This window comes from Macrotis lagotis, chromosome 8, assembly GCF_037893015.1.
Source record: "Macrotis lagotis isolate mMagLag1 chromosome 8, bilby.v1.9.chrom.fasta, whole genome shotgun sequence".
Taxonomy (NCBI): domain Eukaryota; kingdom Metazoa; phylum Chordata; class Mammalia; order Peramelemorphia; family Peramelidae; genus Macrotis; species Macrotis lagotis.
In genome coordinates, this window is record NC_133665.1 from 42,823,620 (window position 1) to 42,835,932 (window position 12,313).

General features: G+C 38.3%; 2 protein-coding genes across 4 annotated transcripts; one reads left to right on the plus strand and one right to left on the minus strand.

Moving 5' to 3' along the window:
• Positions 1–833: 833 nt before the first annotated feature.
• On the minus strand, positions 834–2,279 carry LOC141495440 (actin-like protein 7B). Its single transcript, XM_074196749.1, has one exon. The coding sequence runs from the start codon at positions 2,182–2,184 to the stop codon at positions 928–930; it is 1,257 nt and encodes a 418-aa protein (XP_074052850.1). The 5' UTR covers positions 2,185–2,279; the 3' UTR covers positions 834–927.
• A 1,231-nt stretch (positions 2,280–3,510) lies between these two features.
• Positions 3,511–9,884, plus strand: LOC141495438 (actin-like protein 7A). 3 transcript variants are annotated; one of them, XM_074196748.1, is made up of 2 exons: positions 3,511–3,736; positions 8,264–9,884. In XM_074196748.1, the coding sequence occupies exon 2, from the start codon at positions 8,410–8,412 to the stop codon at positions 9,742–9,744; it is 1,335 nt and encodes a 444-aa protein (XP_074052849.1). In that variant the 5' UTR covers positions 3,511–3,736; positions 8,264–8,409; the 3' UTR covers positions 9,745–9,884. The 3 variants fall into 3 exon arrangements, with proteins under 3 accessions (XP_074052849.1, XP_074052848.1, XP_074052847.1); XM_074196747.1 differs by having other exon boundaries at positions 3,511–3,732; positions 8,208–9,884; XM_074196746.1 differs by having other exon boundaries at positions 3,511–3,732.
• Positions 9,885–12,313: the final 2,429 nt, after the last annotated feature.

Below are 12,313 nucleotides of genomic sequence, written 5' to 3' on the forward strand. Positions count from 1 at the left end.
GCACTTTGGTTAATGCTCCAAAGGCCCCTCAGCATGCCTCTTTAGAACACCTATCTTATAGAGAAGGCAGTGCTGGCCTGGCATCTGGAAAACTGAGTCAAGCACCATTTTTGCTTTTTAGCTCTGAGCAAATCACTTAACCTCAGTGCTCCAGACCTTTCTCGAAAACCATTTTAATCTGTCAGTGGAAAGAGTTGTCAAACTGGGAGTTCCTCAATGTGATGGAAACCATGAATCTGAAGCAAAGAAACCCCCAAACCTGACCATAGATTTAAGGTTAGGAAGACCTTAGAGATATCTCTTACAAGCCTCTCATTTTACAGATGAGGAACTGAGTCTGAGAGATGTTAAGTGACTCGTCTAAGGTCACAAAGAATTAGTAAATATCTGAAATAGAATTTGAAACCTGGTTTCTAGGTGCCAAGGACATAAACTATCCATTTATACATCATACTGCTGTGAGGAAAGTACAAATTTTGTAAAAATTAAAATACTGAATAAATGATTATTCCCATCCCTCCCAGGTTGCAAAGAAAGCATTTTATACAGATTTTAATATATTTACTGTGATTACCACCACTATTATCCTCTCATTACTGTGAAGATAACTTTGTAAAAATTAGAATGCTATAGAAATGCATACATATTACTGCAATTAATATCACTGCCACCTAACCACCCTTCCCTTCTACTACTACCTAGCTAGCTACCTCAAAAAGTTCTTAGAAAAGTACTTCGTGGACTTCAAAATTCTTATGGTAACTCAAATTATCACAAACTTTCACAATGCTGCCACCTTATTCACAAATCTGACAAATGTGCCACCAAAGCAATTCAGGGTAAAGCTTTATGTGAAAGTCGGTAAATGTGTAATGTGTTAACATTGTCATGGTATTGCTGCTTGGGGCATCTGGGCCTCTGTGTGGCTTAGCATTTGCTGTAGATAGCAGCATTCCCTCGTTCTTCATATTCCTCTTTGCTGACCCAGAGCTGCTGGAAGGCTTGGAGTGAGGCTAGGATGGAGCCTCCAGTCCATACAGACGTCTTCCTTTCTGGTGCTGCTGCCACAAGGGGATTGTCATTAGGAAAGAGCTGGCTCAGCTCCTTCTGGAAGCGATCTGGAAAGCCATCCAGCATGGTGCAGCCCCCACATAAGAGTATGTTGGCCATCATCTCCTCTTTAAAGGAGGCCTCACATTTGTCAAGACAGGCAGCAGTCATAGAGGTCAGGCCCTGCTGGTTGGAACCAGCTAGGGAAGGCTCGAAGAGCATTTCAGAGCACAAGAACCTTTCTTTGCCAATAGTGATCAGTTTCCCATCCGGGAGTTCATAATCTACCCGTATGTCTTCAAGGGGCAAACTGAACTCTTCATCCAAATCAGATGCTGCGTAACAACACTTCTTCTTGATGTGCTCCATGATGTGTAGGTGTTCATCGTTGAATTTGTGCCCAGCTTCATTCAATAGCTTCATTAGGTAATTGGTAAGGTCACACCCAGCATAGTCCATATGGCCTATCAAGCCTGGCATGATGTCCCCCTCTGAAATGGGCACAACGTGGGAGACACCATGGCCACTCTCTACCACCAGTCCTGAGGTCTTGCCATAGGAATAGATGGAAAGCTGGGACTGAGAAGCAATATGCATGGCTGGAATGCTAAAATTCTCAAACATCAATTCTGCATACTTCTCCCGATTACTGCTGGGACTCAAAGGAGGGTCAGAAACAAGGATAGCATGTTCCTCAGGGAGGATCTTCATGGCTGAATGAAAGATGTACTCCCAGATATCTTGGACACAGTCCCAGTCCACCACTATACCATGTTTGAGAGGATTGATCAATTTGAGGGGTATTTCTGTGCTCAAAAGTTCATGTCCAACATAGGTTTCTTTTTGGTTGTCTCTCGAGTTGGCAGTCTCTACAAAGTGCTTACCGACTGTCGATGAGATGAAATAGGTGGGCCTTGGTTCTCCTGCATAGCCACACTTACAATACTGGGAGCCGAGGTCTATGATGAGTGCTTTCACCTTCCGGGTTTTCTTTGCTTTCATCTTCACCTGTGTTGGTATTCCATTATCCATGGATTTCTCATCTACATTAATTATCACACTGGCTTCCCCAGGATCACCTTTGGCAGATCCTATAGGCATGGGCCTAGAGCTGGGGCTGTTCCTCATTGCCATTTGCCTCCCTGACTGAGTATTCACATCCACATACTTGAGAACTGTGGAGAGAAATAAGCTAGGATCACTCCCTGGTGGATGTCATGGTGATCGCTATAATTGTGATGTAATAAACATTCATACTTAGAGTTTTTACTCTCTCAGTGATGATGCACTGAATGCATGTGAACTCTTCGCTTAAAAGTTTTTATCCAGTGGAAAATGCATAATCAGTTCATTTTAAACCTCCAAACGTCATTTATTCTCAGAACCTCTCTTTGTCTCTCCCCTTTTTATTCCTTTGCTAAGAAGGGATGAGTCCTCTAAAGGTGTTGTTAACACTTATATTTAAAGAATCAGGCAGGTCCAGATTTAAAGTTCCCCTGAATAATTTCTTTGAGAAAATATAAAAATTTATAAATTATGATTCACATATATTGATAAAATATAGGATTATTATTATAAGATACAGCTCATAACTTTATAAATCTTAATTGAGTAACTATAGTTGCAGAGACATAGGGAATAAAGAGCAAGTCTTGGAGCAAGGAAGAACTGGGATCAAATTCCCTTGAAATATATATTGGCTATATGACTCAAGGTAAATCACTTTAAGAATACAAGTACTTTTAAAAACTAGAAGTCGCAGAGAAGATACTGACTTGTAAGGAGCTTACCTTATTAATGAAATAAATCCAGTATTCACTACTTTAAGAGGCAACATAGAATAATAGAAAGTGAGTTTGACTGGTAATCAGAAAACTTTTTTTTTTTTAAACTCCAGTCACTAATTGTGTGACTAGATTTTTTGTTGAAGAAACTGAGGCTCAGGAATTGTATCGAAGAAAATATTAACTATCTTGTCTGCCACACAGTGTGGTTTTGAGAGTGAAATGGGATCCTTTTGGTAAATGTTGTTTGTCAAATTAGAGTACTATACAAATGAAAGCTGCTAATGCTATTTACCAATACCGTATTCTTTTTACTGTTCTACCTATTTGGGAATGCCTTCTTTTTTCTTTTTGATGTTCATAAGGTCAGTATAAAAACAAAATGTGAAACTAGCATTATTATTAAGCTCTATAGCAGCAATTAAAAGACAGAATAAATAAAAATTTAATATGTTAAGGTCAGGGGTGAGGAAACTTTTTTATGCCAAGGGTCATTTGAATATTTAGAACATCATTTGTAGGCCATACAAAATTATCAACTTAAAAATTAACGTGCCATATTTGGTGAAACATTTAATTAATTTACCCCTAAAAAGTTCCGAAATTAATTGAATTTTGAGTCCCATGTGTGGTTGCCATGGCAGCACCAGACCAAATGATGTTATGGGCCATGTACAGCCTGAGGTCATATGTTCCCAGCCCTGCTCTAGGTAAGGTGTTCTGGGGAACATACGAATATGAGTAAGACATGATTCCTTCCCTCAGATTTTTAATCTAGGTCATAATACACAAGTAAGTTTAACATGGAACAGAAAAGACAAGCATAAGTGGGGAACATGTATAAAATCTGAGGAAGGGAAGATAATTTTCAACTGGAAACCAGAAGAGGCTTCATGGAGTAAGTAAGCATTTGGGTTAATTCTTTTTTTTAAGGTTTGGGTTTTTTTTTTTTTTTTTTTTTGGCAAGGCAAATGGGGTTAAAGTGGTCTGCCCAAGGCCACACAGCTAGGCAATTATTAAGTGTCTGAGGCTAGATTTGAACTCAGGTACTCCTGACTCCATGGTGAGTGCTCTATTCACTGCACCACCTAGCCGCCCCTGGGTTAATTCTTAAAGGATGAATGATATCATTTTAACAAGTGTTAAAGACAGGATAAGGAGAATTTGTTAGTCATGGAGGATGGCGTGAACCTAAAGGCAGGGAGATAAGAAAGTTCAAATTCATACAGGAGCCAGAGGCTAGTAAAAGGGTTGAAGCAACAAGGAAACTATTTTAGTTTTCCAGGACAGAGGTGATAAGTACCTGAACTGGGGTAATGGTTATGTGAGTGGAGAGAAGGGAACACATGTGAGATATGTTGTGAAGATAGAAGCAACATTTGGCAATTGTTTGCCCATGTCAAGCAAGAGTGGTGAGGGGAGGATGACACCACGGTGGCAAACCGGGGTGTCTGGAAGGATGGGGGTGCCCTCTACAGTAAAAGGGAAGTTTAAAAACAGATAGGTTTGAAAGGAGAAATAATGAGTTCTGTATTGGACATGGATAGAGCATTTGAGCTGCTAATAGAACATCTAGTTTGAAACACTCAATAGGAAACTGATGATTCAAGCTTGGTGCTCAGGAGAGAGAGGCAAGGGTTGGATCTATAGATCTGTACAGATATGACAACCAAACTCAACGGGAGCTGATTAAATCGCCAGGAGTGAGAGCATAAAACAAAAATAATAGCTAACATTTATTTCAGATACAACTGCTGGTATCTAAGCACTCTATAATAATCTCATTTAATTCTCTCACAATAACCCTGGGAGGTAGATTTTACAGATAAAAAAAAAAACAAGCAGCATCTAAGTGACTTTTCCAGGATTATACCAATGGACTCTGAGGCCGAATTTGAACTTTGACTTCAGGGTCTGGCACTCTAATCACTGTGTCCTGGAAAGGGCTAGGTGGTTAAGGAACTTTGCTGGTCCCCCTAGCTTCTTGTGCCAACCTTCTATCTAGGAGATGCATACATACACACACATATCATATGAACTAAGTTCTTTACATGTCTCTCATATGTATATGTATAATACCTTTTTGTGCCTATTTTCTATCTACAATGTTTATATTTCTTTACATGTTTATCTCTCACATCAGAATTTTATTTCCTTGAGGACAGGGACTATTTTTTTTACTTTTTCTGTAAGGCTTGATGATCAAATGGATGATGAGCTAGCAAAGGAAACAGTCAGATCAGTAGCAGAATAACCAACTACATAGCAGATTGCATGTAACACTGAGGTTACAAAGACAAACATGAAGCAGATCTTGACTTCAAGGAACGGGCATTATATCAGGGGAGATAATGAATGAATGAAAAGGTATTTAAGAAGTCCTTAATATGGTGAAAATTTGTTGGGCCATGGGTAACTACCAGGAAGTCTTGAGTTGTTGGCCTGGTGGGCAAGATAGTTTTTAAAGTTTTTAAAATGTTTTCAATTTCCTAGTAATCTTTCAGGCTCATCTCAAATCCCACCTCCATGAGAAAAACCTTCCCTGCCCTACTGGCACTACCTTACCTTCCCCAAAATAATTACCTCGTATTTAAAACCTGTAAGCTCCTTGAGGGGTAAAGACTGTTTCATGTTGTTTTTTAGCCTAGGGCAGTGTCAAGCACAGAGTAGTATACATTTAAATGTTTGTTGATTGTTATATACAGGAAAATGGGGAGAGATCAACTAGTCTAGGGTAAGACAGATTGAATCCCTAATAGCCAAACAGAAGTCCTTCCAAAATCTGGTTTTAAGCTCTATTTGCCTAGCCTTTTCTAATACTACTTTCCATCATGTACTGTGTATTTTAGTCAAATTGGATTACTTTTTTCTCCCTGGAACAGATCTCATGATTCATGATCTCTCTCTCTCTCTCTCTCTCTCTCTCTCTCTCTCTCTCTCTCTCTCTCACACACACACACACACACACACACACACACACACACACACACACACAAAGCACAGCTCTAAAGTGTTGAAGATACTAGTGCTTCCCCCCCCCACCTTATAAAAGTATATATAGAATATATATACAAGTATAGTGGGGATGAAGGGTAGGTTTTGTTTCCATATAACTAGTTAATGTGATCACAGAAAGCAAAGGATAAAAAGACATATTAACAACATACTGTTAACCTTTTGTGAAATGTGAAAATTCTTCCTGATAGAATTAGGAGAGCCTGGTCAATGACTGAGAAAGAGATTGGCTATACCAATCCAGAATACCTTTTAAAAGGCAGTTTGACAATTGGAGAGATTTTAAGGCCCACTTGATGGGTAGCAGACACATGCACATTCTGTATGGAGATACATACATTTTAGACAGGAAAGAAGATTCAAGCGAGAACTAGTCTGGCAGTAGGGATCAGGCCTATACAGTTCAGTTTCACAATCTGCCTAGTTTTATAGTACTATACCTCAGGGAGAACAGTATGCAGACACCTTGTTTAGAGGAAAGAACACTGGAGTCTTGCAGACTCAGAGGTAGAAGATGCCTTGTCTATATGTCATTATCAATATATTTTAAATCTATGCTTCACTTGTCCCACTGTATATAGGGAGAATGCTTTGTAGGGATGGGGAAAAAAAGAGAGAAGGAAGGGAAGGAGAGAAACTCAGATGAGATTGCACTGTGTAAGGTTTTGGGGCAACAGGGCTTCCAATTGGACCAAATATGACCCATGAGTATCTGGGACTGATTTATTGAGCTCTTTACCTACTACTCTTGTAGATGGTAGCAATTATATATATATATATATATATATATATATATATATATATATATATATGGTGAATATTAACAAATTTTATTCATCTTCTGGAAACAAGTGCTATTTCTGTAGCCCATTATTGTGCTATTAGAGCAAGATAAAGTTAAAGAGGTTGGTCTTAGAATTAGATCTAGGTTCAAAACTTACCTCTAATATATATTGACTGTGTGACCCTGGGCAAGTAAGTCACCTAAACTCTCAGGTTCCTAGAGCTTTTACTAGGTCTGTAAGTTCAAAAATATTTTTATAATAATAATAATAAAATATTATTTACCTATTGAAATATTCCCTTTTCCAACTACATATGTGAGGCTGAATTTTCTTTATATACTTCAATCATAATATTGTAAGAGATTGAAGTGAATATGAGAATCTAGTTCTAAGCCAAATATGAAAGAGATTTGTCAAAATATGCTAAACAATTCCATTCTCATTTTTTGTTTTAGAAGACATTTTCCATAAAAGATGTTATATATGCTCTTAACATGTAATGAGCTTATTTTGAAACAAATAATTTAAAATTTATCTGCTTTAATTTCTAATACAGTAAATATTGATAGAATACACATACCCAAAGTTTTTGAGTGTATAAAAGAGTCCTGATTCCAAAAAGTTTGGGAATACCTTGTTCTGAGAATAAAAGTTGAACAGAAAGTACTAATATAAAGAGAGGTAAAGGGAATTTCCTCATGCAATATTTCCTTAATATACTCACTGTTCCATTCAATTTTAAGAATAGAAAATATATAAGCTTCTCTATTATGAACAAAAAACATTCTTGAATATTTTTGTTAGTTTTATAGTTGTTTATAATAAGCTTTTTCTAATATTACTTTAAATTGTCTTCACTGTAATTTTACAGAGTTGTAATGCTGAATAGGACCATAAACCAGAATACTTTTAATCCCAAAGGGCAATGGTGACTAAGGGTGCAAGTAAGGGAATGGGGTGGAGAACAGATTCCAGGAAGCTAAATTACCAAGTACTGGATCTTAATTTTTCTTTTTTAGGTTTTTTTTGCAAGGCAATGGGGTTAAATGGCTTGCCCAAGGACACACAGCTAGGAAATTAAGTGTTTGAAGCCAGATTTGAACTCAGGTACTCCTGACTCCAGGGCTGGTGCTCTATCTACTGCACCACCTAGCCGCTCCTTGGATCTTAATTTTTGAGGGACTTTTCATTGAATAGTAAGCAAGTCTAACTGAACACTGTCATGACAGAAAAAAATATTTTTATTTCTGGCATGAATAATTTTTATATTTACCTTAAGAAATGTCATTTAATCTCATTTTCTAAGGGATATGTATCTGGTGGCATGTGTGTGTTTCTGAGGGGTGGTGGTAAATAGGGATACTAGGAAGTAGGTTAGTCCACAATGATTTCCCCCATTGTAGTCATTTATCATAGACTGAGAACCACTGAGAGAAAGAGATAAAGAAAAAGAAACTACCCACAGTATTGTATATCAAGTGGTATAGAAAGGGAAAAAAAGGTTTGAGAGATTTAAAGTAGATAACCTCAGGAAAAGAGCACCCAGAAATGACCAACTTCTTTTTAATCCAAGATTTATCCTAGAGCAGGACAAAACTTCTCAGTGACTGAAAATCATTTTTCTACCAGGCTGTACCAACAGTTGCCTTATGTCACAATCAGTGATGTCATTGTCAGGAATATTCTGAAGTCACCATTTTGATTTTGGCCTCTTCCTCTGTATTACGCCAGTAGAGTCTAAGGAAAGAGCCATCCATGAGAGGAGGGGAAAAAATATGGCATTCACAAAGACATGGGTTCCACAGGTAGCGACTATAGGGGAAGGTCCAGCAAAGAGAGCTCTACTGGTTAAAGCAACTGAACAATTTTCAAAGGAGCCTGAGACTTTCCAGGTTGCCTCCCTGACAGAAGGTCCTGCAAAAAAGGCACTGCTTATCAATAATAAGAAGAAATCTGAAGAAAATGCCCTTTCCACATTAGTTAAGGAGAAACCAAAGAGAGTAAAGAAAACTAAAGCAGTGGTTGTTGACATTGGAACGGGCTACTGTAAATGTGGCTATGCTGGAGAGCCAAGGCCTAGTCACATGATTTCATCTACGGTAGGGAAACCTTATATGGAGACCGCTAAAACTGGAGACAACCGAAAAGAAACATTTATTGGACGTGAGCTCCTGTACCCCAATATCCACCTTAAGTTAATTAATCCCCTGAGACATGGTATTATTGTGGATTGGGATTCAGTACAGGATATCTGGGAATATCTTTTTCAGCACGAGATGAAGATCCCTACAGAGGAACATGCTGTTTTGGTGTCAGATCCTACCCTGAGTCCCTATACCAACAGGGAGAAGTATGCAGAGATGCTCTTTGAAACCTTCAACACTCCAGCAATGCACATAGCTTATCAATCTCGACTGTCCATGTACTCTTATGGAAAGACAACAGGTTTGGTAGTAGAAGTTGGCCATGGTGTTTCCTATGTAGTCCCAATCTTTGAGGGATATCCTTTACTAAGTGTCACAGGTAGGCTAGACTATGCTGGCTCTGACCTTACTGCCTATCTAATGACATTAATGAATCAATCTGGGAAGCACTTTACAGAAGATCAAACAAACATTGCAGAAGACATCAAGAAGAAATACTGCTTTATGGCTTCTGATCCTGTCCATGAGAGCTCCTCCATCAAAGATGACATGATTAACTACCAGCTTCCAGATGGAGAACAGATTACTATTGGCCAAGAACGTTTCCTGTGCTCTGAGATGTTCTTTAAGCCTTCCCTTATCAAATCAATGCAAATGGGCCTTCACACCCAGACTATGACCTGCATCAACAAGTGTGATGTTGCCCTCAAAAGGGACCTCATGAATAACATTTTGTTGTGTGGGGGCAGCACCATGTTGAATGGCTTTCCTGTCCGTATGCAAAAGGAGATGTCTAAGATATGCTCAAATGACACACCAACAATAAATGTGTTACCTGAAAGGGATACTTCAGTGTGGACTGGGGGCTCAATCTTGGCCTCACTCCAAGGATTTCAGTCGCTCTGGATTCAGAGGTGGGAATACCAGGAACATGGACCTTTCTTCTTATACAGGAGATGTTTCTGAAGCCAAGTTGTGCCTGCTGGAACGTGTGCTCGTAACTCAATTAACTCAGCTGCTTCTCAAGACGGTGGCCGAATATATATGTAAAATACCATAACTCGTGTTCTAGTCAATAATTACCATGTTCCAATTCCCTGTGTAAATGATCTTGTTGCTTGATTTCACAGAATTAGCAGACATCACAAATATGTCATCTGATTTAGGTATTTGACAAAATAAAAGAGTAGGAGGAGGGAGGGAGGTTTAAGGGCATATACTATATTGTTTAACCTAAAAGACTTATTTTTTCTTGGGGGGGAAGCATCTAGTTTATTTTCATATATATATATATATATATATATATATATATATATATATATATATATATATATATATATTTGCAATACTTGGGCAATTTTGTAACAAAATTGAGAGGGAGGGTCCAGTAGTTACAATACTGACTCCAACTTACTAAGGGAGATAAAAAAATTGCACATTTTCTCCTCAAAATTGGGGTAAAATTATCAAAGATGACAAATGTTCAAGATAAGAGTTCAATCATTTGTATATATACTCTGTTGGAAGTGGGCTGGCAAGGTTCAGCAAGGTACAGACATAAACAAGAGAACCAACAATTAAATAGAAGCAACTTGGACCCCAAATTCACAAACCTCTGCTTAGGCCATTCATAGAGAAAAGCAAATTGACATTAAGATTTTCCATACAGGGCCATACCAAAAAAATTTGAAATTATTCTCAGAACTTGGCCTTTCAGTAGAGTGCAAACTTATAAAATAAGTGTAAATAATTTCATATCCTTCCAAACTGGGAATAGAGCAGGTTGTATTTGTCAAGTAGGATTACAGGAAGGGGTCACTTACACAAAGAAGTATAATCAATCTGCATGTATTAAGCAACTATTGTATGCTATGCACTGTGCTAAGGGCTGCATAGTCAATATCAAGATGGGTCCTAGACGTAATCATTCCCATTTCCCCGGATAATCAGGATACAAAATCTGACAGTAGAAAGAGTTCCATTTGTCAACACTGTCAACCTTAAGCAAATCACTTAAATTCCCTGGGCAGTTTCCTCACTATCAAGTTTTTCTAGCTCTAGATCTATGACACTTATTTATTCCATCAATATATACTAAATAGCTTTGTGTAAGGTACCATGGGAGAGACAGTATGATATAGTAGGAAAAGTGTTAGATCTGGAGTCAGGTTTCTAATCATGGGATATTAGACAAACCATTCAATGTCTCTGAATCTGTTTCTTCTTCTAGAAATTGAGGGAACCAGGGTAAACTCCCCCCAGTTTTAAATCTGTGATCTTTGATTTTGTATATGACACAGTCCCTGCTACCTTCAAAAAATTACCTATAGGCAAATTATATTTTATCTTAGGTTTCCATTTTTGTTACTTGCAAAATCAGAGTTTTGAACCTTTATCCTTTAGATTTAAAATTCTGTGATTAGCTTAGAGGAATGCCTGCTATTATATGTGCTAAAGGGTTAGCTAGGAGCTTTGTCATCATGGGTTTTGTATTCAAGTACTTTGAGCTTTTAGGGAAATGAGATGCATGGAAAAAATTTGTACTAGTGTTGCTATGGTAGAAGGCCAAAAATTGTAGCACTATATTACATTGTGCACTGGAAATGTTCTCAGGAGTTCGAGGTGTAGAACATTACCTAGGCTGGGATACTCTACAGCCAAGTCATCTGTGCATCTGATCCTCGGTCTATTATCATTATCTGGTTGTAACCCTTCTCTCTCCCCACTCCTTCCTACCCTCCACTAAATAAAAGGACAAATTCATGAACTCAACAGAAATCTAGACTGTGGAATAAACTTCTGGTTCTGCTTCTGAAGAATCTGGGGGATTCAGGGTACTCCTGGGAAAAATTAATCTTATAGAGCAATTTGCTACTACTCAGGGTCATCTACAGTAAGTTTCCAAAGTAGGAACCTTAGCCCAGTGCCACTACCCCCTAAAGCAATTGATGGGGGAGGGATGGTTCACGACAATCTAAATGGAGTGAGAAAATAGGTTATCTCACTCTTACTATGAGAATCAACATCATCACCCTATTCTCACCATCCTACAAACTCCTTACCCCTGTCCTTTCCTAGTGCCAAGCATCAATTCCTTAGGTGATTTCAACTTAATACTGACCCCAGGCATCCTTACCTCCAGGTGCCACATTTCCTAATGTACCATGTCCTGTTCCCAAAGCATCTTATGGCTATGGAAGGTGCTCTGAGGTTGTTGGTAAACAGTGGCTTGATTTGGTGAACAGTTGTCACATAAGACGAGTAGGCATGAATGGGTTACCACATTGCTAATCTCATCTGTTCCTTTGTATTTTCCTATTTCTATCAAGGTTACTACCACACTTAGCCATCCAAGTTTACTTATTCTGTTATTGACTCTTATGCACTCCACATATCCCACCAATTGCCACATGTTATTTCTACTTCTGTTATTTTTTCAGTAGATACCTTTTTTCTATTTTTCTAGTTCAAACCCTCAACACCTCTTAGCTATATTGTTACAGTAATGTCCTAATTGTTCTCCTTGTCTTTCCCC